Genomic DNA, 23,483 nt, shown 5'->3' with positions numbered 1-23,483 from the left:
ATAGATGTAATAAAATGTGAAGATATATATCATTTCTTTTTAACAAATCTGTTCTTTATAAAACCAGACCTTCCAAATCTATTCATAGAAATACAATCATGAGGTAGTGTTCTGAATTAGTTAAATGCCCTATGACTAAATAGATTGATATGTATGTATATATATACACATTTTTTTTTAAAACAGGCGTTCAAAGCTCAAACACAGGGGCCAGCCCAGGAAGGAAGATGATTAAGGCAGGCGTTGGGGACACCACTCTTAGCTATAGCTGATTGTTTCCTCTCAGAAATAGAAACCCACTACTCTTATGCTAAAACTGTCAGAGGGTCCACTGTGAGGTACCAACAGGAGCCAATCAAGAGGAAAGATTCTCTGATTTGCAGCAGCCATAAACAAATCAATATCTAGTGAGCTGGATAAAATCTCTATTCCTGCTCTTAAGAGCACATACATGCACTGTCCACTCATTACAACCATCAAGGGCTTAAGTAAAAGAAAATTATTTTTCTTTAAGTTTTCTCAGGTATTCATTAAATGAAATATCTATAAGAAATGAAGATCTCTCTACAAAAAATAGTCCATTTTGATATCTAGCTATCTTTCTATCTATCTACTATCAGCTCTCTATTATGTAAAAAAGTTAACAGTAGATCCCTATTTATATTGAAACGTGTATATATGTATCACACAAATACATACAGAATTTTATTTTAAATATGCCTGTTTTCTGTTACACTAAAACCCTTTGAGACAAATCTTATTAAATATTTTAAATTAGTGGCTTTACATTTCATGACAATTCTCTAGACATAAAAATAATAATAAATTCTCTAGTACAAACTATGTTTAACTGTTAAGTTTGTTGAAAATTTGAATACATGAAAACAAAACCCAGTTGTTACTATGTAAGGATTTACCTTTAAGATGTTCTTTTTGACCTTTCACATAAGAGTACCAGTGGTAAAATACACATTTTTTAAGTCTGAAATTATCATATTCTACTGCTTTTTCCATTTTTTCAGTCAGAAGCTCATCTTCAGTTGTAGGAGGTATTACTATCTCTCTCCACGTGCTATAAGCAGAAAATACAGAAACATAATATTTTGATGTTACGGCAATACATTAGTAAATAAATTGAGAGAGAGAAGAGGTAATACACTGGGTCTCCTTTACCTCCTCAAAAACCACAGCATGAAAGAAATTGTTAAATTATTTTTATTGTTTTTTTTACAGCCAGTCCTTGCATTTCCTTTAAGCTTGCACTTCCCTTGCCTACATAACTAAAGCCCAGAAAGCTCTGAAATCCAAGTCTGTTTGTTTGTTCATAACCTGTTTAGAGGCAAAAAACCAAACTAATTTTGCATGCAAAAAAAAAAACCAAACTAATTTTGCGTCAAAACCTCTCTGAGTCTGACGTGTAGCTGTTCATAGTCTTTCTTCATTTCACTTAGTAAGAATATACATATATGTTTTACTGTAGAAATACTAATATGCTCAGATATGTTTGGTTCCAATGTGCCATTCCAGACACCACTGAAGATGTTATATAATACACAGTATGTGCAGAGATTTCCTTTCTAAAAAAATTTTTAGAAAGAGAATCTAGATTCCAAAACATGTCTGTCTCCAAGGGCTTCAGATAAGGGGATTGTGGACCTATACTTTCAATTTTGCAGTTCTATTTAAAAAACAAAAACAAAGTGATACCTCGAAGAAGTAAAGAGCATCTTTTAACTCAGAAAAATCCTATTAAATATAAAAGAAATATGTAACACAAAATGGTGGAAACAAGATTAAATAGATAAAATCAGCACTACTGGCCAAAAGTGAGTTGTTCTTCATACGGAGAATGTCAAGCATAAGAACACAAAGAGGAAGAAATAGTGTATAAAAGTCATGTTCTTACTAAAAGTGGGTCTTCAGTAAACGTCCAGTATAAAAAGTACATGCTTTTATCATTAATTCTGGAGTCACCTAAAATAAAGAATGAAATGAAATAACAAGCATTAGAAATAAATGGAATGCACAGGCTCCCTCTGGAAGATACACAAAAGAATGAGAGCGATGGTTGCATCTGAGAAGTAAAATTAGGCAGTAGGGAGACAGGAACAGACTAGAAGAACTATATATCATTTATATATTTTGGGATTTTATTGTGTATGCCTATTACCTATTTTTTAAATAAAATCACAGCTTAAAATTTTCCTATTATATTGTACTTACTTTAAAGCATTTTACACTAAGTACTATGGCATTATTGTTATCAACTATATTGACAGGAGTATAGAGTTGTGGGTTGGCTGGTCACTATTAAACTGAATGATTTTGCCTTCTCAAGGGTAGAAAATGAGGGAGGAATAAATTGGGAGATTGGGACTGACATATACACACCACTATATATAAAATAGATAACTAATAAGGACCTACTGTACAGCACAGGGAACTCTACTCAATACTCTGTAATGACCTACATGGGAAAAGAATCTAAAAAAGAGTGGATATATGTATATGTATAACTAATCCATTTTGCTGTACACCTGAAACTAACACAACATTGTAAATCAACTATACTCCAATAAAAATTTAAGAATAAAAATAAAAAATAAATAAATAAAATTAGGGGATGAGCCCAAACTCAAAAAAAAAAAAAAAAAATGAGATTCTCTGTTAAAAAAAATACAAGAATGCCTTACTTGCCAAGCAGGAATAGGAAAACTACATAAATTAAAAGTCTAAACAGTGGAATATGCCAAAAGAGATGCAGACATCACTTGCAGTTATTCACAATAACACACATTAATGTGGGAACAGCTCAATGAGGATTGCTGAAATCGTCCATACCTTCTGTACATTCTTTAAAGAGTAAAGATAGTATTATATTAACCTATTTATTATATGTACATGGTTAAGTGCAAATGACGTATGTTTTTTCTTTTGTTATTGCCACCTGTTTACTACATATATATTTGCAAACATATGGTCACAACTATTGAGTGTGGGGATAAGTTTGGTTCAAACATATACCAACTTCCCAGAATTCTGAATTCTGGGAAGTTGGTAGTCAAGCATTTTTCTCCTTTGCACATTGATGTAACTGCTTAGGTAAGTTAATAGATACAGCATACACATGTTAATCATGTGATTAATTTTAGGCACATAACAAAGGCCTATGTGCCCCCTGATATTTTGCCTCATGTTCAATGACATTTGGAAGTTCTTGCTTTTGATGGGGATTACATGCAAATTGTTTGTGGTGAGGGGAGAACATCAATTATTTAAGTCTTTCTTTACTAAATTCTGATCTTTATGGGGGAAAGGAATCCAGACGAGTAAGAGCATTGGGGTGGGGCAGGGGGAGGGGAGCTGCATGGCATCTGTCTCAGCCCCATGGATTGTGGGTCTGAACCTTATGGAAGAAGAGACTGCAGGCAAAATCCAAAAGAACTGTTCCTACAAGGTACACAGTGCTATTTGTACAACACAAAATAAGGAAAAGCATTTCCCCCACTTCTGTACAGAACACACAGCACAGTGTCATCAAATTTCATGTGACTTTAAATTTTGAAAATTTGAAACCATGTGATATAAAAATATTACCAAAGTTGTAACATCATGCCAAATTTTGAAATAATGTAGTCCCTCAAGTTAACATTTTATCAAGAAACACTTCATTTCAAAACTGGTAGGAAAATAAATGGAAAGTTTTAAGTTCTTGCTACACAGCTTTTGGCATGTACGTAAACGTGGCCTTAGTCTTGAAGTGCAAGTTTGACTTATTAGAGGTCTTCAGTAAAGCTATCTCTTTCGAACAGTGTGACCACCAGGTATGGTTTGAGTAGAGCAAGGAATCTAGAGAAAGGAGTGCTATTTTTGGCATCTTAAGGATTTGTGGTTAAAGAAGCCTGCGGCTCCACCTCAGTTAGACATCACAGCTCTTAGAAAGGCAGCGGCAGCAGCCCTAAGACTCCGCCTTCAGATGGATACACAGGATTGGGACAGAGACGTTTGGAATTCTTGAATTCACACAGCACAGCTTTGGGATTCCCAGAAGCAATTAGCTGGAATTTTAAGGGGAAACCGACCTCCTGTGTCATGAAGACGGGGGCTAGAAGCAGTGCCGTTTGGGATGCTGCTACAACACTGCTACTTGTATCCCAGGCTGGTGAAACCTGGGAAAACTTTGTCATAAATGAAAAGATGCATATAGCTGGTTCACTTTGTTGTACAGCAGAAACTAACACAATACTGTAGAGCAATTCCACTCCAATAAAGATGAAAAAAAATAATGAAATGCCATTATAAATCATTACTGCTAACTTACAGATACTAAATTTATAGCTCTTTAATATCAGTAGCGATTGGTCCCATTAATTTTTAACTTTAAGATACTGACTTTATTATGTATGAGAAAATGGATGTATTTAAATAGTGCCTAAAGAAAGAAAGGCTTTACTTCTATAATATTTGATGTACTTAATATAATATTAATCATTAACTTCAGATTATAATTTTTGGTTTTTAGCATATTATAACATAATTTTTCTTCTGGTGGGCAATTCCTTTTTTTGCTCAGTTAATTCTTGCATCTAGAAATTATGTATTAATTGTCTTAACATATCTTACCATATTTTAAAGCACCATACCTTTATTTCATTTGTGAAATTTATTAATATCCCATAAAGTATCATTCTAGAATAATGCTAGCAAAATAGTATGGGGTTTGTCATTCAACCCAGATTGAATGTTTATGTTCCCCAAAATTCATATGCTGAAACCTAATCCCCAATGTGATGGCATTTGGAGGTGGGGTCTTTTGGAGATGATTAGGTCATGAGGGTGGAGCTCTCATGAATGAGATTAGCGCTTTTAGAAAAGAGACCCCAGAGAGTTCCATCTCCCCTTCTGCCATGTAAGATTATAGCAAGAAGATGACAGTTTATGAACCAGGAAGCGGGCTCTCAAGATACCAAACCTGCCAGCACCTTGACCTTGGACTTCTCAGCCTCCAGAACTGTGAGAAATAAATATCTCTTGTTTATAACCACCCAGTCTGTGATATTTTCATTACGGCATCCTGAACAGACTAGCACAGGGTTTATAAATATGTGTTGAATGTGTTTATTTAAATCCCTCCCAACTTTGAATTGTTTATTTTTCATAGGCTATAAAAGTTAACAGTAATAACAACAGTAGCAGAAAGAAACCATGTCTTTAATGCAGAAGTGAGCAGGGTTAAAACAGATGATTGAACCTGGTGTACCCCCCAAAAAATAAAAAAAAATTTAAAAAAAAAAAGAAGTGAGCAGGGTCTAACATACTGTACCATGGCATGACATGAAGTGTTGCATTTTTCACGAGTAATTTTCTTATTTTTTGACCTTCTGCAAATAATTGAAAGACTGTTTAATGCTCAAGGGGCTTTTGTGCATGGAGGGAAACACTCACTACTGTTTGTATTTTAGAGCTCTGTTTAATAAACACATATTTAAGTCAATACAACTTGGAAAAATCCATTTTTCTTAAACATGTAAATGTTTATTGCAAATTTTATTAGGTAAAGTCCCTGAAGCAACTTGCACTAAATTAAAAACTTACAAACATATTCTTTAGAACTCTCAAATGCCATGTATAGCAGACACACATGCGTAAATGCCATATCATTAGCTACTATTACTTTATACTTAAACTTATCCTAAAGTAAACAATATGAATCTGGTTCATATCTTCATTATTTCTACACTTCACTGTTTTTATTCCTTCCAAATTACAGTAACACTTATTTTGATGCCTCCTCAGGAAACAGTAACCTGCCCAATCGCAAAAGAAAAAGAATACTTTCGCAAACCAGCAAGGATATAGGATGTGGTTATCTTGTTTAGGCCAAAAGATCTGTCTGCTTCTCCCACATTACTAAAACCCCAGCCCCTGGGTTCATAAAGTTAAATTTCCTTTTCATAGTTAAGCTTTGTTTGTTACATCAGTAAGACTTTTTAAGACCACATCTTTCATTTAGATTTTAGAGTTTTGTTACACAGTGATCTCTCTGATAGAATCGTTTTAAAAGTCATATAAGGGAGTGATCTTCAGGACATACTGAGTGAGAAAAGCAAGAAGCAGAAGGCTATATGTAGTCTGCTACTTCTGTGTAAGAAGTCAAAGGTGAGGGGAATACAGTGTATTTGCTCATATTTTTTCAAAAATAACAATGGAGAGATAAACTAAAAGCTACTAAAATCCCATCCCTAGAGTAAGTGATGGAATAGAGTGGAAAAAGAGGCAGGAAAGGAAGCAATACTTCTCTGAATACTCCTCATTTTATTGTTTGGATTTTTGCTATCATGTAATGTTATAAATAATTGAAAAAGCATAATTATATCAAAGAAAAAAGATGACCATCAACACAAAAAATATTGTTTTAGGTAACAAAAAATTATTATTTTGATGAAAATACTAAGTAAGATACATACATCTGAAAAGGAAAAAGAATTGCATAATTTTCTTAAACTGCTTTCCATAGTCCTATGGTTAGTGGTCTTGTGGTATTGTTATTTCAAAACCATTATATGGGTATTGTAGGATGAAACTAATAAGCAATTAGTTAATGTCTGTAGGAATCAAGATTCATTAAAAGTAGGTCAAGCAGACCACGGATGCCTCCTGACGTGATGCACTAGAAGGGACCCAACATCCCCTCTGCAGTATTCTTGTCACCAGAGGAAAAAAGGAAAAAATAATCTGAATATGGAGTTTGTAGATCTAACTGCAAACTTGCAGGAAATACAAGACACAGAACAAATGAAAGGATTCCAGAGGAAATGAGAATATGGGACACTTGACATGACGGATGATCTGTTTTCTTCAATAAATAAGTAGCATGGGAAAAAAGAAGAAAGGACAACGATTGCAGATTACAAGAGACATTAGATACATAACAACCAAGTGTAATATGTGGACCCTATATGGATTTCAGTTTAACAGAACCATGTGTAGAAAGGCATTTTTGAGGCATTTGGAAAACACAAATATGGACTGAGTATGGAGTCTATATATATCTGAATGTAATCATCACTAGATGATATTCAGGAACTATTGCTCATTTCATTACATTTCAAAAACAATTGCACTGTGCTATGTTCTCTAAAAACACCATTTCTTGTTAAAGATGCACACTGAAGTATTTACTGGTAAAGTAATACAATTCCTGGGATTTACTTTCTAATACTCCAGCAAAAGTGGGGGAGAGGAGAATAATTAACAAGATTGGCAAAATGTTGATTATTGTTTAAGCTGAATGAGGGAGGATCATTATATATTCTCTCTGCTTTTGAATTATGTTTAAATTTTTCTATAATAAAAAGATGTTTTTAATATTAAGATGCCTTTTCTTCTTGTAATTAGTAGGCCTATCTGGAGATTTCATTTCCTAAGAAATGAGAATCAAGTCTTTAGTTTCCTCCTTACAGTCATTGATTCTTTAATCTTGGAACACGGTTTAAACTGTATCTACTGTTATGAGAGCAGTTTCTCTATTTGTTTTTAACTGTTTGGCTTACTCACAGTTTCTTGTATTCAATCTTCTCTGTTTGCATAAGTAGAAACAAATGCATATTTATAAGTAGGCATATACACAGGCTGTCCTTCCTGTGGAGGACTGCATAGTGCGAGGCCATAAAAATGACTGCATGCTGAAACCATGCAAAGCAATCCTAATAATCAATGGGGAAAATTACAAGTGTTTGCGATCTGTAAAAACATTTTATCAAAACATTACAAACTCTCTGATTGGCAGTTATTACTGTATAGGAAAGAAAAATGGGGGGGAGCGGGCAAAACTAATATTTATTTAGTATACTCTAATTTAAAATGTTAGAAACAATGATGATTACAGTGTCTTATTTCTTTGTGGAAAAAAAATCACTTTTCTCTGAGGGTAAAGGAGAAATAAATTAATCTATCCAACCTAAGCTGAGCCCTCTAAGCAATCCTAGGCACCTAGAGATTTACAGTTTGCAAAGTCGTAGTTAGTTTCTGTTTTTTCTAACTTATGAAGTGGGCATCCTTTCTATGCCTTGGTGAATTGTCATACTTTTTTCTAAATCTGGGTCAGCTTCCAATATTTTGTGCTTTTAATGTCATGAAATATCTCTGAGAAATCCTTTTCAAATAAAACTTTAGATTTAAAGTAGCTACAGTGTCTCTTAGAATTCTGTGCTTTTAAAGAATCTCTATAGGCTTCTAGTTAGACATTGGACACAATCCGATTGTGTCTTATAAGGTCATTTTCAAAATACTGACAACGTTTACCCCTCTAGATTAGTGCTTTTAATAATTTTAGTAGCTTATAGCAATGGTTTTCAATTTTTTTTTCATGTGACGTTATACGCAGTGCAGGACTATTCTAGAGGATAAGGGGTGAGGAGGGGAGGACCAAGAATCCCATCTCCTGGGTCTTCCATCTCCAGCTCCTGAGGTTGCCCCCAAACACCTCCAAGAACACAGTTTGCAGATATCTGCACTCCACTGTGGATCAAAATTCTGTGGTTGATAAAGTCATTAAGACACCCACACACCATGATGCAGATCAACTATGATCAAACATATGTGTTCTTCCTAGTGTATTGTTGCCTCTGAATCATATCAGGCTTGGCAGAAATATCCCATCCCTCTATTTCTTTCTCTCTGTTGTAGACCACTGATTAGGATCTGGTGTTACTCTCTACCAATCCTTCTAAATGATGCTTCAGATCATTCCTGGCTCTCAGCACCCACAGTGACCATGGCTTTGATTCCACTTTTCAGTGCCTGACTTCACCAGCAACTAGCCCTGCCTGTGCTCACTGAGACACCAGCCTGGGATCTAGAGGTATCACACATGGTCCCACACACATCTAATTCGTGTTGCTGTTTCTCTCCCCACATGCCTTTTGCTATTTTAGCTTCTCTCAGATACACAGTCTTTGTTCTAAAAGTCTCCATATCCTGAATTACTTCCTTGCCCTCTTTACAGGATCCAAACCAGCTGTTGGAGCTGATTGTTCCTTTCATTACGTTGGTCTGGCTTTTAAGTTAGGTCTCATTAATGTTTCAGCCATATTTTTGTAAGCATAATTCCTGGGCAGACAGCAGAGAGAATGGAGAGGGGGATGGAATACAGAGGAAGTAGATTAGAACAGAAAAATATCCTCCTTTAAAGCTTTCTGTAATGCTATTTTTATCAATATGAAGATGCAGGAGAGGAGGAGAAGGAGAAAGGGGGAAATTTAATAGAAAGATTTTATCAGAAATACAAAGAATAACTGCCTGTCCAAATGCTTCTTGGAAATTTGGGGAGGTTACTATGAGTGTGGTTGTGTGTGTGGGTGTGTGTGTGCGTGCTTGTATATGTGTGTATAATGTTCCTTCAGTTTTCTGAGTGCCCCTGATTTCAAAAACAGTCTGACCTCACACCTCTCATGAAATCTAAAATCTTTTTTGAGACCTTCCATTCAAACTTAAGATGTATAGTGTAGAATGGTTGATAATACTTACCAGCTGATCATCCAGTCCAAAAAGTTGTTCCATGCACGTTTCCGACAGTCTCCGAATTTTTGGTTTCATTGATGGATCAATGCACATATCCCTTTAATAAAATCATAAAATGCAGTCAAAAAATAATTTCATTTCATAGTAATTAGTTCCATAATTAAATCAGTGATTTTTAATGGATGGAGGAGAAGGAAAGGGAAGGAAAAACACTTCCCTTTGGGAGAGGCATGTCAGGATCACCTGGAGGGCTTTTTCAAACTACTCCCCCTCAAGATTCTGCTGTGCTCCCCAAGAAGGCATGCCTCCCTGTCCTCATCCTCAACTTGAAATAAACTGCCCTAGGAGCACATGTTGTTGATGAGAGTGTGCTATGTTTCTAAGCTAAGAACTAGTGGAAGAATTGTTCCTGTTGAAGTTTGGGGGACTTAAAAGCCTATGGAGGGATTCTTTAACAGTCTTAAGATTGGAAACATTCATTAGTGAGACCTTTTTTGATACTATACAATGAGTGTTTTCTCTTCCAAAGAAAATCTCTCCCTACCATAAATCAAAACAATACTTACCAGAGAAGACATTTGAGACCATTTTCCATTACAGCAGTGATCATTTCCTCTAAATACCTCAGGGGATCCTCAGGACATGTAACAAGCAGACCACATAACAGAGCCTGGGGAAATGAAACAGAATCAGTGTTTCTGGATTTGCATCTTCTTACTGAGCAACAGACAGGCTTTCTGTCAGACAATTACAAAGTCAAAAAATGTAACAGTTTTTAAAGTAAATGTGCTTTATAGATACCCCTCTATATTTATCAATGTTATCAAATAACCAGAACAAAATGCAGTTTACCTTTACTCTTAAAAAAAAATCCATTGTTAATGGCAACAGAGTTATTACACAGTGTATTTCGTTATGTGAGGAGTACTTTACAGTCCAATTGAAGACATAGTTGTGATTACCTTAGATCAATGGTTTCTACCATTTTTAAATATGAGGAACTCCTTTTTTATTGACATATAGTTGATTCACAATGTTGTGTTAAGTTCCTGGTGTATAGTAAAGTGATTCAGATTCTGCTGTATGGTAAAGTGATTCAGATATATTTTTTCATTATGGTTTATTATAGGATATTCAATAAAATTCCCCATGCTATACATTAGGACCTTGCTGTTTATTTTATATATAGTAGTTTGTATCTACTAATCCCAAACTCCTAATTTATCTCTTCCCACTCCTCCTTTTCCCTTTGGTAACCACAAGTTTGTTTTCTATGTCTGCGAGTCTGTTTCTGTTTTGTAAATAAGTTCATTTGTATCATATTTTAGATTCCATATATAAGTGATATCACATGATATTTGTCTTTCTCTTTCTGGCTTACTTCACTTAGTACGATCATCTCTAGGTCCATCCATATTGCTGCAAATGGCATTATTTCATTATTTTTTATGGCTGAGTTGTTTTCCATTGTATGTATGTGTGTGTGTATATATATATAAAATATATATAAAGTGATTGAGAAAATTCTACATCAAAATCAAAATCTACTGTGAATTCAAAAAGTCTTTTAAAAATGCTTTTGAATTTTTACTATTCACAACATCTACAGGGTATATATTTGGGAAATTGTGGCACAGTTTACCTAACTGATAAACAAATAACACTGAATTAGATCTAAGATATTGTTTAAGGCACATATGTGGAGCCTCAGAAAGCTGCTGCCATCTTATCTTCTTCTCAGTTCCTCCCCAAAGAAGAAACTTCTCATAAAAGTATTGTTGAGACATGTATTGAATCTCTCTCCATTTGAGACAGAGAAAAACGGTTTACAGCACACATCCCACAGAAACCGCCTAGAATCCTTAGACATTTCTCTTTCCCTCTTTGGTTCACTGGTGGGTCTCCTGTTGTGGGTGTGGTGGTGGTGGTGGTGGTGGTGGTGGTGGTGGTGGTGTGTGTGTGTGTGTGTGTCTGTATATAAGGCTGGTGTGGCACTCTTTTTGCCCTTCTTCCACATAGGGCCTACTCTTGCTGGCTTTTTTCCTACTCCTCTCTCTCATGAACAAAATAATTCCACCTCTGAATCATGCAGAGTTCTTCCCACCTTCATGGGCCTAGTGTCAACAGACCCAGGCCTGGGGGTCCTGTTTTAGACTCTCAGCAGTTCTCGTAGTTTTCCTCCAAATAAGAAAAGGATAATTTCTCCTGATTGAACCTGCACAGCACATTACTATTTACAATAGCTCCATGTCCCCCTCTTAGCGTGCAGCCTATGGGCTGGGAACCGAGCCCTTAGGACTATGGCAAAAGGTAAGACCTCGATGTCTCTCCCTCCCCAGCTCCGCCTCCTGACCTAGCCCCACTCCAGCTGCTGACAGTGAGCACGCAGCCATCTACAACTGATTTCCTTCTCCCCCAAAGCTAAAAAATATAGTGGCACAGGAGATCAGTGTACTCACCAAAGCTGGCAAGCTGGATTTGCCTAAGGGCTTCTATTACCTAAAGGCTGAAGTTGTCTATCACCTGGAGGCTAGACGTCCGACAGCTCCCTAAATAGCCCTGATAAAAGCCCATCTGCTTTCTAGCACTTTTGTGCCACGATCACTACAGTACTGAGTTTCTCTGCTCCCTACTCCACAATGTCCCCTTCATCCTAGTCTGGTACCCAGAGGACATCTGCATCAGAGTAACCTGGGGAATGAAATGATCTCAGAGGATAAAGCTTAGGAACCTGCAGTCTGATTAGCTCTCCAGGTGATTCCTATCACACTAAAGTCTGAGAACCAGGGCCTTACTGGAGTTCAGCTTTAAATTATTAAGAAAATTGGCATCTGATTAATGAATATGAGAAGCTTATTTCTTTATATTTCCAAGTTCCACAGATCAGAAAACTACTTTTCCTGAAAAGTTATCCTGCAGAAATCAAATCAAGTTGAAAGGATAAGTCTGTGGAATGCTAATAAAGTCATATGGAACTAGCATAGTTCAAATGTTCACTTTTTGCATAAGAAATCTCACTGTTCATAGTTTCCCACTGGGCAAAATAAAATATCCTGAGGTTTCACATATGTACGTATGTGTGAACAGTGCATAGCTCCATGAAAATAGAAAAGCATAGTTAGTGAATCAATTTTTTTTTTCCTGCTCAGTGAAAATAAAAATTATAAAACCATTAGCTTGGTCTTTATAAGCAGAGACAAAATATGCAAATATGCCCCCAAGATGAATGTTTGACTCTCAGAAACAATAAGTAGGGCTTTATTATTGCTAGCCTTCTTAGTGAAAACTTACATGGTCAAGGACAAAAAAGACCATGACTGACTGACTTACCATGGCTTTCTCAGGCTTGTAAATTCACAAAACAATTGTGCAATCCTCCATTTTTTTTTGGCTCTGCCTCCCTAATTTCAGCCCAGAATATTTCTCAAAAATTCTGGAAAATGGTCCTGAGGACAAACAGGGGTTTATCCAAGACAGTTGTTTCTATTCCTTTCCACTACTACCCATCTTTCAAGAAGGAAGATAATGCAGTGAATGGAGTCCATTGGGTTTAACTCCTGGATCTGCAATTTTCTAGTATGTAACCTCTGACAAGTTACTTCTCTTGTTCTTCCGTTTCCTTAACTACACATGGGATAATAAAGATATATATGTCATAGGGCTATCATGATAATTAAATGAATTAATATATTAAAGTACTTTGAATTGTTTTCTGGCACAAAATAAGTACTCAATAGATAAAAGTGATAGCAAGCCATCATCATTTTTTAAACCATTCCACTGCTAATTATCACTGCCACTAGAGGAAAAGACTTGGACAAAGAGAAAAGAAATTCAAAAATATTCCCTTGTACAATTCAAAGGCGAGTGTAATGACAGAGAAAGAGAGACTGACTTTATACAAAGTCTATTGGAAGAGATTAAGACCAATGCATCTTCTGGGAAATGGTTAGGAGAGAGAGTTTATAGAACAATAGTTTAAATATAAATAGCAAGATAGTAACTGCCTATTAGAACTATGGATAGATAAAAGACACTTGAGAGAGCAAGTCTTGTTTATCTTTTTAGAAACGCAGATAAACGTAGTAAAAATGCTAAGGTCCTAAATAGCAATAGAGAAGATAATTGCTTCATGAGGTCATAGATAAAAGTGATTACCAAATGCCTGTGGGGCCCTCAGCAGTTGGAGAACCTTTCAAGTGGTAAGGAGAGGGCAAGGGTCTTTCTCTTGGCTAGAGCAAAGCCTCAGGGGCACAGACCAGTTTGGCTGGAGTGGAGGATAAATGTAAGAGAGAAGCAGATAGAGTCACTCTGTGATGAGGCCAGAATTCCCTACCAGGACCCAGGACTGGGTCCTCCTCTAGACCCAACAGGTCATTCATGATCAAACTCCTGCAAACTCCTGGCCTAATCACGAGGCCAAAGGTCACAGATGACCATACATCAGAGAGTCACAGCTCAGTGTGTTTCCAATATCCCTCTAGGGATGACCTTGACTTTTAGAGGGTATATTCTTGCTTCTGGATTTCACAGATGAGGCAAAGAAGGGCCAAGTGATTCACGGAGCCAGCATGTTTTTAAACTACAAACCCAGGATTCCTCCCCTGCCTATACTATGCACTCAAACAAAATTGTGTGCATGTGTATCTTTCTCTAGAATTTGAGGGATTTTTTCACACTATGTATTCCAAAATATTTTATTCATACGCAAACCCCAAAACACATTCTTCTTTCAAATAGACAGTAATCAACATATAGTTTATACCTTGTTGTTTTGTGTTTTTTTTTTTCAGATGAGATTGCCTTTAAAATTGCAATGTCAGCATCACATAGTTACAGAAAAGCACCTTTACTTAGGAAGAGGCTTAAGTTCCTAAACACTGTCCAAAGTCCCTCCTACCTCCCTACCCTCCAACCCCCATAACAAGTCCAAACGGACATCTCAGAAATGCTCACCTTCCCGTTCTGCGGTAGAGACGGTGTTAGCATGCTGTAGTTCTAGGAACATCTTAATTTGTTTCCATGAAAGTTAGTAAGTTAAAAATTTGGAAATAAAGGGGGTTCTGTGTCTTGTCGACATTTAAGTAGAGAGTGCCAAATTTTTATTTTAGAAACTCTATAACTAAAAACATATGGAAGATTATTGAAAGGGAAAAACTGGATTTGGCCATTAAGGAGGAACTTCAGGGACAGGAAGATGCCCCCAAGGCCAGAACATGAGGGGTTTTAAGGCAGACTAGACAGGAGAGGAGACGAAGTCTCTATGAAGTGAGAACAAGACAATAAACCAGGATCCTGATACCCGTGGGACTGTGCCTGGCCCAACGGGGAGGTGGGCACCAGCCATGTAATCCCTAGATGAGCAGGTGAATTGCTACTGGAGAAATAATGTCATATGCTTTGGGGTTGTTTAAGTATCCCATGGGTTTGCCTCTGGAACTGCATCTATGAACTGGCTGGCTGGGCTAAGGGAACTCAGCAAACATAATTGCCCTCAGGAGAAGCCACAACTTTCTAGTCCCAAGGTCCAGCAAAATGAGTTAGTGTGACTAGTTCCTTCTCTTCTATATAAGCCTGTGGTCTCTTGCTTATATACTCAGTAATTCCTGATTCTTGCATCTCTGGCAAGTATTTGTAGCAATTAGTCTTTAAAAAAATTCTGGTAGTAGAGTCTATGTGATTTAGAAATAAACACAGTATTTTTAAAATACAGATTGGAAACTTAATCGTGAAAGAAATACAAAGCATAAAAACTGCATAAAATTTTTTTTAAAAATGTATTTATTTATTTCTAAAAATAGAAAACTTTGCATAAAAATCATGGTTTGTAACTTAAATATGCCCTCTACTGGGCAGATCTAGTTTTGCAAACTCCTTTAATTTTTCCTAGCTGTTATAACAAAATCTGAGCTAACACTTTCTCACTCTCAGATGCAATCTCTATATGTAGGAGCTTAATAGTTTTGTAGACACTATACCCTGAATATCTTGCCCATCTTTGGTCCCTATGGGGCAGGCCTTGTTTGTCGACAGTGTGCTGACTTCTGCCTAGTGTGTGGAAAATTGAGGGAAAAACACATTTCTAAATACTTTCGATGACCTACTGTTTGATATTTTACCAATAGGGCTCCAATGTATGCGCTCCTAGCTTAGTAATATATTTTAAAATACAAATTCCTTCCTTTTGGGAAAGAATATCTCCAAAGAAGGAGATTCCAACAGTGGTGAGATGAGTATTGCAGAGTTCTCAGAGAGAGATATGATGATTATAGTGAGAGTGAAGAATTAGAAGGCAATATTCAGTTTCCCCACAATTATATTGAGTTGCAGGCTCTCAGTGTCTACATGTAGATAGTTTTTTTTAAAACTTTGAATTTATAAGATACACTTTTGCCAAATTTTAGAATAATAAATAGAAAGTAAATATTTTATTGCCCAAATTCCCAAGTGTTTGATCACTTAGTTCATTTTTTTCAAATCTAAAATTAAAGTTTAAAAAAATACTTGACTCCAAGATCTAAAAATTGTCTCTATGTTTATATCTGTTGTATAAACAACACATCTAGGTTGCATGAAAGCTGGGAGAGGTGCTGATGGTCTGAGGAAAAACACTCACTTGCTGCAACATGGAGGACCTGAACCATGAAGGAAGAGATTATTTCCTGTGATTGATCACAGTGGTTTCAAATTTGTTTTTTAAATCAGAAAAAAAAAAAAAATCTTAAAAAAAAACCCAGACTCATGAGAATCCCCAAATATAATCTAGATGAAAGCAGAGTTGCTCTCGGATATTGCTGGATGGGTGTAAAGGGAAGAAGCAGAGCTTTCTTTCTCCCCAGTGCCCTTTCTTAACCTGTAGAGCATCCCCCATAAGAGTTCTTAGAACCCTGGGATTCTGCTAAAATAAATAAGTAAATAAACTTTTGAAATCTATCAGTGTGCAATTAGCCACACACAGGCCTAACTGAAAGCAGAGAGAGAGGATTTTATGAAAATGCCATCGTAAGCTGGAACAGAGGCTGGCCCATCTAGGAAAGAGGGTGCCCAGGAGACCTCAGCTGACACAGTGGCCAGAGGAAAAGGGCTCTCATCCCAGGGAGACCAGACACAGGCCTGCAAACTGGCCAGCCAGCTGACTTCCTAGGATGAGAAACCAGCACTTCCCAGCAATGAATGTTTTTATGCTTCCTATGCTTTCTTTGTATTTTTTTTCTAATTCTCCATCAATAAAGTTCACTTGATAATTGTATGGGAAAGCAAAAGAGGAGGCACTTTTTCCTACATATAAGACTGTTTTCATTATTTTGTTGTAATATATGAACTTTTTCTGATTATAAAAACAGTATATGTTCTATGTAATTTGGAAAATTGAAAAAAAAATACAAAGAAAATAAAAATCAATCATCATCCTGACAACCAGAAGTAGCCTCTAATAAAAATTTTAATTTCAGTCTTCCCTAAATACATATATTTTTTACAAAATTAAAATTAGGATCAGACTATATATAGTTTTATATCTCCTTTTTTTATTCCTGGCTAGTTATTATATTGTGAACATTTTTCCATGCCACCCAAAATTCTTCAAAACATCATGTATTGAGGTTGATTGATAACCTATTATATAAAAAGTGTACCATAAATGTGCAAAAATTTATAAATGGTTGGACATTTAGGTTGTTTCTTTTCCCCATTATTAAAAATTATATGATATACATATTAATTATCACTACTAATAATAAAATGTATCTTCACCTCTATTTCCTTAGAAATAGAATATAGAATCAAAATGTGTATTTTGAAGCTCTTCATACATTTCTCAAAATTGCTTTTCTAAAAAGATATTTTCAATTTATACTTTCATTGGTAGCCAATGGGAGTGTCCATTTCACCTTGCCAACACTGAGAATTAAAACATTTTTATTTTTGTTGATTTGATGAAAATAATTTATTGTCATCTACATGTTGTTTTTGTCAGTGGAGTTAAGTTAGTTTTCTTACATCTCCTAGCCGCTATAGACTGAACGGTGTCCCCGCAAAATTTATATATTGAAATTCTGATCCCCAGTGTGATGGTATTTGGAGATGGGGCCTTTGGGAGGTAATCAGGTATAGATGAGGTCATGAGGGTAGGCTCCTCATGATGGGATTAGCACCCTCATATAAAGAGACACCAGACAGCTTGCTTTCTCTCCTTCTCTGCTAAGTGAGGACACAGTGAAAAGGCAGCTATCTGCAAGCTAGGAAGGGAGCCATCACCAGAACTTGGTCATGCTGGCACCCTGATCTTAGACTTGCAGCCCCCAGAACAGAGAAAACAAATTTTTGTTATTTAAGACATCCAGTCTATGGTATTTTATTACAGCAGCCCAAGCCAATTAAAACACTAGCCATCTATGATTTTCTATACATTTGATATGTCCTTTACTGGGACAGGCTTCATTTAGATAGGGATGCAAGATATAAGAGTAAACAAAGAGAGAATCTCAAAGGGATGGTAAAATTCAGAAAGATAACAGGGCTACTTGTTGAATCTCTTCTCATGTCCCCAGAAGTCTCCCCTGGAGTCATTCTCAGCTAAGGGTTTAAAGGGTTTTGTGGTTTGAGACAAGCCATGGCAACAGTTAGTCCTTGACTTATTCTGTCTTAGTCCATTTGGACTCCTATAACAGACCACCATAGACTGGGTGACTAGTAAACAACAGAAACGTATTTCTCACAGTTGTAGAGACTTGGAAGTCCCAGATCAACGGGCAGGAAGATTCTGTGTTCGGTGAGCACCACTTCCTGGTTCACAGATGGCCATCTTCTGACAGTGCCCTCACATGATGAAAGGAGCAATGGAGCTCCCTGGAGTCTTCACTATAAGGACTCTAACCCCATCTCTGAGGACTCCACTCTCATGATCTAATCACCTCCCTAAGGCCCCACCTCCTAATACCATCCCATTGGAGACTGGGTTTTAACATATGAATTTTTGGGAGACACAAATGTTCAGTCTATAGCATATTCATATCACTTTGTTCATTTTCATAATAAAAAACTAATCACTGTGACTTCTGAAGGTTTGAAAATAGTTATCAATTTATTTTGGTGCATGTGAGAATAACTGTCCCGTGTGTGACACTGATTGCAGGTGACCAACCTAACTAGACAACTGCTCTACCCTCCCTGTGCCACTCAGACTCTTCCTGAAGTTCCAGGAGCCTGGGACCCGTGAAAACAACAACCTTCTCAAAGACACAATGATCATTTCTGGGTCAAAGGTAATTTTCTCTGGCTTATTAAATATGTTAATGCATTCTAGATCTGCACTGTCTAAAATGGCAGCTACTGGGCTTCCTAGGTGGCGCAGTGGTTAAGAATCTGCCTGACAATGCAGAGGTCACGGGTTTGATCCCAGCTCCAGGAAGATCCCACATGCCACGGAGCAACTAAGCCCGTGTGCCAAAATAAAATAAAATAAAATGGCAGCTACTAATTTCATGTGGCTATTGAGCACTTCATATGTGGCTCGTCCAAATTGAGATGTGCTGCAAGTGCTGCAAATATACTTTGAAGACAATATGATTTTATATTGAGTCCATTTTGAAATGATTATAGTCTGGATAGATTGGTTTGTAGAAAATCTACTGTTAAAATTAACTTCACCTATTTCTTTTCACTTTTTTAATGTGTCTGTAGACACCCAAATGGATAAATGCACAGAGCACTCAGGAGAAAGTTTAAGCTAGAGACAGCTTCAGAGTCACGGCTGCAAGTGGTTGAAGCTGTTGAGATGTTTTCTACTAGCACGTGGTAGATGCCCAGCAAGTATTTGCTGATGAAATGGTCTAATTGTACCCTTCTTAGCTGACCACTCTTGCCATCCTCTCCAAGAATAAAAGGCTGGCTGGTGTCCAGAGCCTAATCTGTTGTTTTAAAAAAAAGTTACGTGACTACCTTGAATCGAACATAAAATCCAGCAGTCTTTAAGCTAGTGTACAAACCACTAGAAGCCCACAAAGGCTTTCCAAGGGATATGTGAGCATGAACAGTGTAAAAGACTCCATCTCCAGATCCTCACCTTTCCTATGTATTCTTTCCTAAACTTCATTTGCCTCAGGACACATTTTGCAATTTTCTTTTCCCATTCTTCCCTTTCACAATTGCTTTCTCCTACTCTAGAACATAAGGACCTGTCCCTCATCTATTCGGAATCTCACTACAAAGAAAATTGAGGCAGAGATATTTAGAAACTTGCTTAAATTCACACAATTAGTAACCGGCAAATCCAAGAATCAAACCTAGGCAATCTCATAATAAAATATAATCCTCCTCTGTTAATTCAAACACTTTAGGTTTCCAGTAATAAACCTCAACTAAACATGGAGTTTATTGGCTCCTATACTAGAAATTCTAAAAATAGATCATGCTTTAGGGTGACTAACCCAGTGACTTACTGATGTCACTAGAGACCTGATTTCTTTCCATTCCCCAACTCTACCTTCCTCAGAATCCACTTCACACTAAAACCATCTTTCCTTGTGGACGCAAAAGAATTGGCAATGGCTCCCAAAGCTACATGCTTCCCCATGAACATCCAGAGATGCTATATCTCTGTCCCAGCATTCCAACCAGCAACCTGATCTAAACTGGTTTAGATTACATCCTTCCCTCTCCCACAATCCTCAGCACCACCTGCCACAGTTATAAACATTGTGGCCAGGGAATTTGAATGCACCAGTTTCATAAGCCAGTCAGGGTCCAACCCCAGAGATAAGGATAGTCAGTTTCCCTGAGGCACACGGGCTATGTGGGGAAGAGGTAGGTTATGGAATAAGAATGTAAGAAATATTAGGAAGAAGGAAGTAGATGTTGTGTAGACAACTTGTTAATGTCCAGTATACATCTGCTTCTGGGGAACATAGAACATAGAGCTCACCTCTCATGAGCTCTTTTTGCAATGTGACCTTGAAACATTTGCCATCAAGAAGTGGGGTCTATGTTCCCTCCTCTTGAATCTAGGTGAAAACAATGTTATGTTGACTTTCAAGCCTAGGTCATAAATGGTAATATAACTTCTACCTAGTTCTCTCTGGGGATACTTGCTCTTAGAACTGAGCCAACACACTGTGAGGAAGTCCGAGCAGCCCATGAAGAAGCCCACATGCAGGAACCAAGCCTCCTGGTTCACAGACCTAACTGGACTCCCAGCCAACATCTGGCACCAGCTTGCCAGGCGTGCGAGTGAACCACCTTAAAAGTAGATCTTTAACACCTGCTGATCCGCCTCAGATGGTGCCACGTGGAGCAGACACGCGCTCTCCTTAAAAAACCTTGCAAGAATTTCAGATTTTTCAGCAAACTAAATGATTCATGTTGTTTTAGGCCAGGAAGTTTTGTAACTGTGTTACATAGCTATGAATAATTGATATAGCAAGCAAATAGAAAATGACTATACAGTCAAATCAAGCCTGTCATTCCATCCATCCCTAGCTACATACATTCTGAGAAAAAACACCCAGCCATGACTATCTTTTATAATAACTTTTTGTTATGGAAAACTTCAAACATATATAAAGTAAACAATAGTATAATGAACTCTATGTGCCCATCACCCAGTTTCAACAATTATCACCATTCTGTGATCCTTGTATTGTCTATATATTCATCCATTTTTCCACCTATTCTTAATTATAACTTTTTAGGTAAAATTTACATGAATTCAAATCACAAATCCTAGTTGTATAATTCTGACAATGGATACACCTATACCTCAGTCATTTTCCAACTCCCCAGAAAGTTCCCTGTGTAGCCTTCCAGTTAAGCCTTCTGTAACAGTCAGGGTCCAGTCAGGAGACAGAAATCACACCAGTAATTTGAATAAAGAACATTTAGTCTATTCCAATAACTAAATTCTAATAAATAATTTAATTCAAAATTATTCATATTAACAGACAATGGTTTTAAATTAATAACTAACATGTTAAAGAAAATAGGAAATGATAGAAAAAATGGATGAAAAGATGCAGACTTTTAATTGCAATGTATAAAAAAATCAAATGGACATTCTAGAACTGAAAAAACACACCATCTGAAATTACAAACTCATTTGATTCCTTTGATATATTTAACAGGAGACTAGACTCATCATGAAACAGAATCTGTAAATTTGAAGACAATCAATGAAAAATACCCAAACTTAAGCACAAAGGGAAAAGAGAACAGGGGAAAAGAGAACAGGGGAAAACAGAACAGAGCAAAAGAGGCAGAGGCATGTAGAACGAAGTTAAAAACAAAAAAGCTAATATATTTATGATTGGAGTCCCAGAAGGAGAAGAGAGAATTAGGTAGATGCAAAATTTGAAAATGACCAAGAATTTTCTAAAACAGATGAAAAATGTCAATCAACAGATTCAGTAAGCCTAGTGAATCACTGGATTTTTTTTTTTAAATCAAGGATTTAAAAACAAACAAACAGCCTCTATTCAAAAGTTGCCAGGGAAATGATATCCTAGGTAGACAGCCAGGTTTTATTCAGAACAGGTAGGTGGAGTTCAGAAGAGGTTAACTATACATGGAAATCTGTGATGAAAGATGATTTATTCCAAAGCTTGTAGAAGATGGGTTTTAGAAGAGTGCTAGGGCATAGAAAATTGGGTCCGGTGAATAGATGTACAGGGATATGAGGCACAATGGGATTCATCCTGATAGTCTCTTAGGGGAAGCAGGTAACCAGGTTAAGGTGAGTGTGTGAGGCTCTCTTGCACCTGCTGGTAATGTGTTAGCAGAGATGGGTGAAAGACTCCTCCGAAGAATATTGTCTTAGGCAACGGGGAGCACTTTTAAGGGCCTCTTTTCTCGGGGGGGGGGGGGCGGGGGCGGGGCAAAGCAGTGTGGCAGGCTGGTAAGGAAGAGGTGCTCTCATCCAGAGGAGGAACCAGGGATGCCTCTTGCAGCTATGTAATGTTATGGCAAGTGGAGAGCAAGGCAAGGAGAGGTTACTACTTCCTTGATGTTCCCTGACCCTCAACTCGAATCCACTTGTGCTACCTGCTTCATGGCCATTTTGGACTGAGTCATCACTCAGAATGGCTTTATCCTGAATCTTAAATATAGTCAGCCATCTGTATCTGCAGGTTCTTCATTCATGGGTTCAACTAAATGTGGATCCAAAATATTCAGGAAAAAATTCCATTGTTTCAAGAAGCAAAACTTGAATTTGCTATGTGCAGGCAACTATTTACATAGTGTTTCCGTTGGATTAGGTACTATAAGTGATCTAGAGATGACTTATTTAGAGGTGATTTATACAGTAGGATGTATGTAGGTTGTATGCAAATACTATGCCATTTTATATAAGGTTCTTGAGCACGCACAGATTTTAGTATCCATGGGGAGTCCTGAAACCAACCCTAAGGATGCTGAGGGACAACTGTATTAGGTCCTTTGAGGAAGCTCTGTCTTGAGGATAGTTTCACCTCTCCAGGCCTACTTGCATTGATATGATAGTACAAAAATGGTTTCAAAGAGGGAAAATTGATGATCCACAGATTTTTCAGCTCTCCCCTTAGAAACTAAAATCCATTTTCTTTTTATAAGTTTGGAATTTTGCCCTATGAAGTCATGTGCTAATATATCTGACCAAGAAAAAGTTATAATAAAACAAAAGGTGAATATACTGAGAGATAACTGTACAAATATTCCACTTTCTGACCCCCACCTCCTACTTTTCCAGCCCTTAATTACTCCCTCTACCCCTCTTCATTCACCTCTTACAAACTTCCACTTTCTACCCACATATCAGTATTATTCTTGTTCTCATTTCCCACCCAGTCCTTAGAGTCCTTGGCCCACTTCAGGCACTCTCAGAAGCTTAGCTCCCTCACCATTGCCCTTCCATTATATATGCCTGGCAAATTCCTATCCTGGATGAAGTCAACTCTTATTTGTGTACCTGCATCTGATTTACTGAGTGCTGC

The 23,483-nt window shown here is 37.0% G+C and overlaps 1 protein-coding gene across 1 annotated transcript in view; it reads right to left on the bottom strand.

Annotated features, from left to right (window-relative positions):
• Window positions 1-23,483, bottom strand: part of FBXL13 (F-box and leucine rich repeat protein 13) — a 171,375-nt gene that overhangs the window by 146,831 nt on the left and 1,061 nt on the right. The window contains exons 3-6 of the mRNA XM_057732585.1: window positions 10,089-10,192; window positions 9,529-9,619; window positions 1,907-1,974; window positions 918-1,072 (exon numbers count right to left, since the gene is read on the bottom strand). Of these exons, the coding sequence (XP_057588568.1) occupies window positions 918-1,072; window positions 1,907-1,974; window positions 9,529-9,619; window positions 10,089-10,192 (418 nt within the window). The remainder of the gene's footprint in view (window positions 1-917; window positions 1,073-1,906; window positions 1,975-9,528; window positions 9,620-10,088; window positions 10,193-23,483) is intronic.

This window comes from Hippopotamus amphibius, chromosome 4 (assembly GCF_030028045.1).
Source record: "Hippopotamus amphibius kiboko isolate mHipAmp2 chromosome 4, mHipAmp2.hap2, whole genome shotgun sequence".
Classification (NCBI taxonomy): Eukaryota; Metazoa; Chordata; class Mammalia; order Artiodactyla; family Hippopotamidae; genus Hippopotamus; species Hippopotamus amphibius.
The sequence above is the reverse complement of the archived record's forward strand: the minus strand, read 5'-3'. Positions and strand labels throughout refer to the sequence as shown.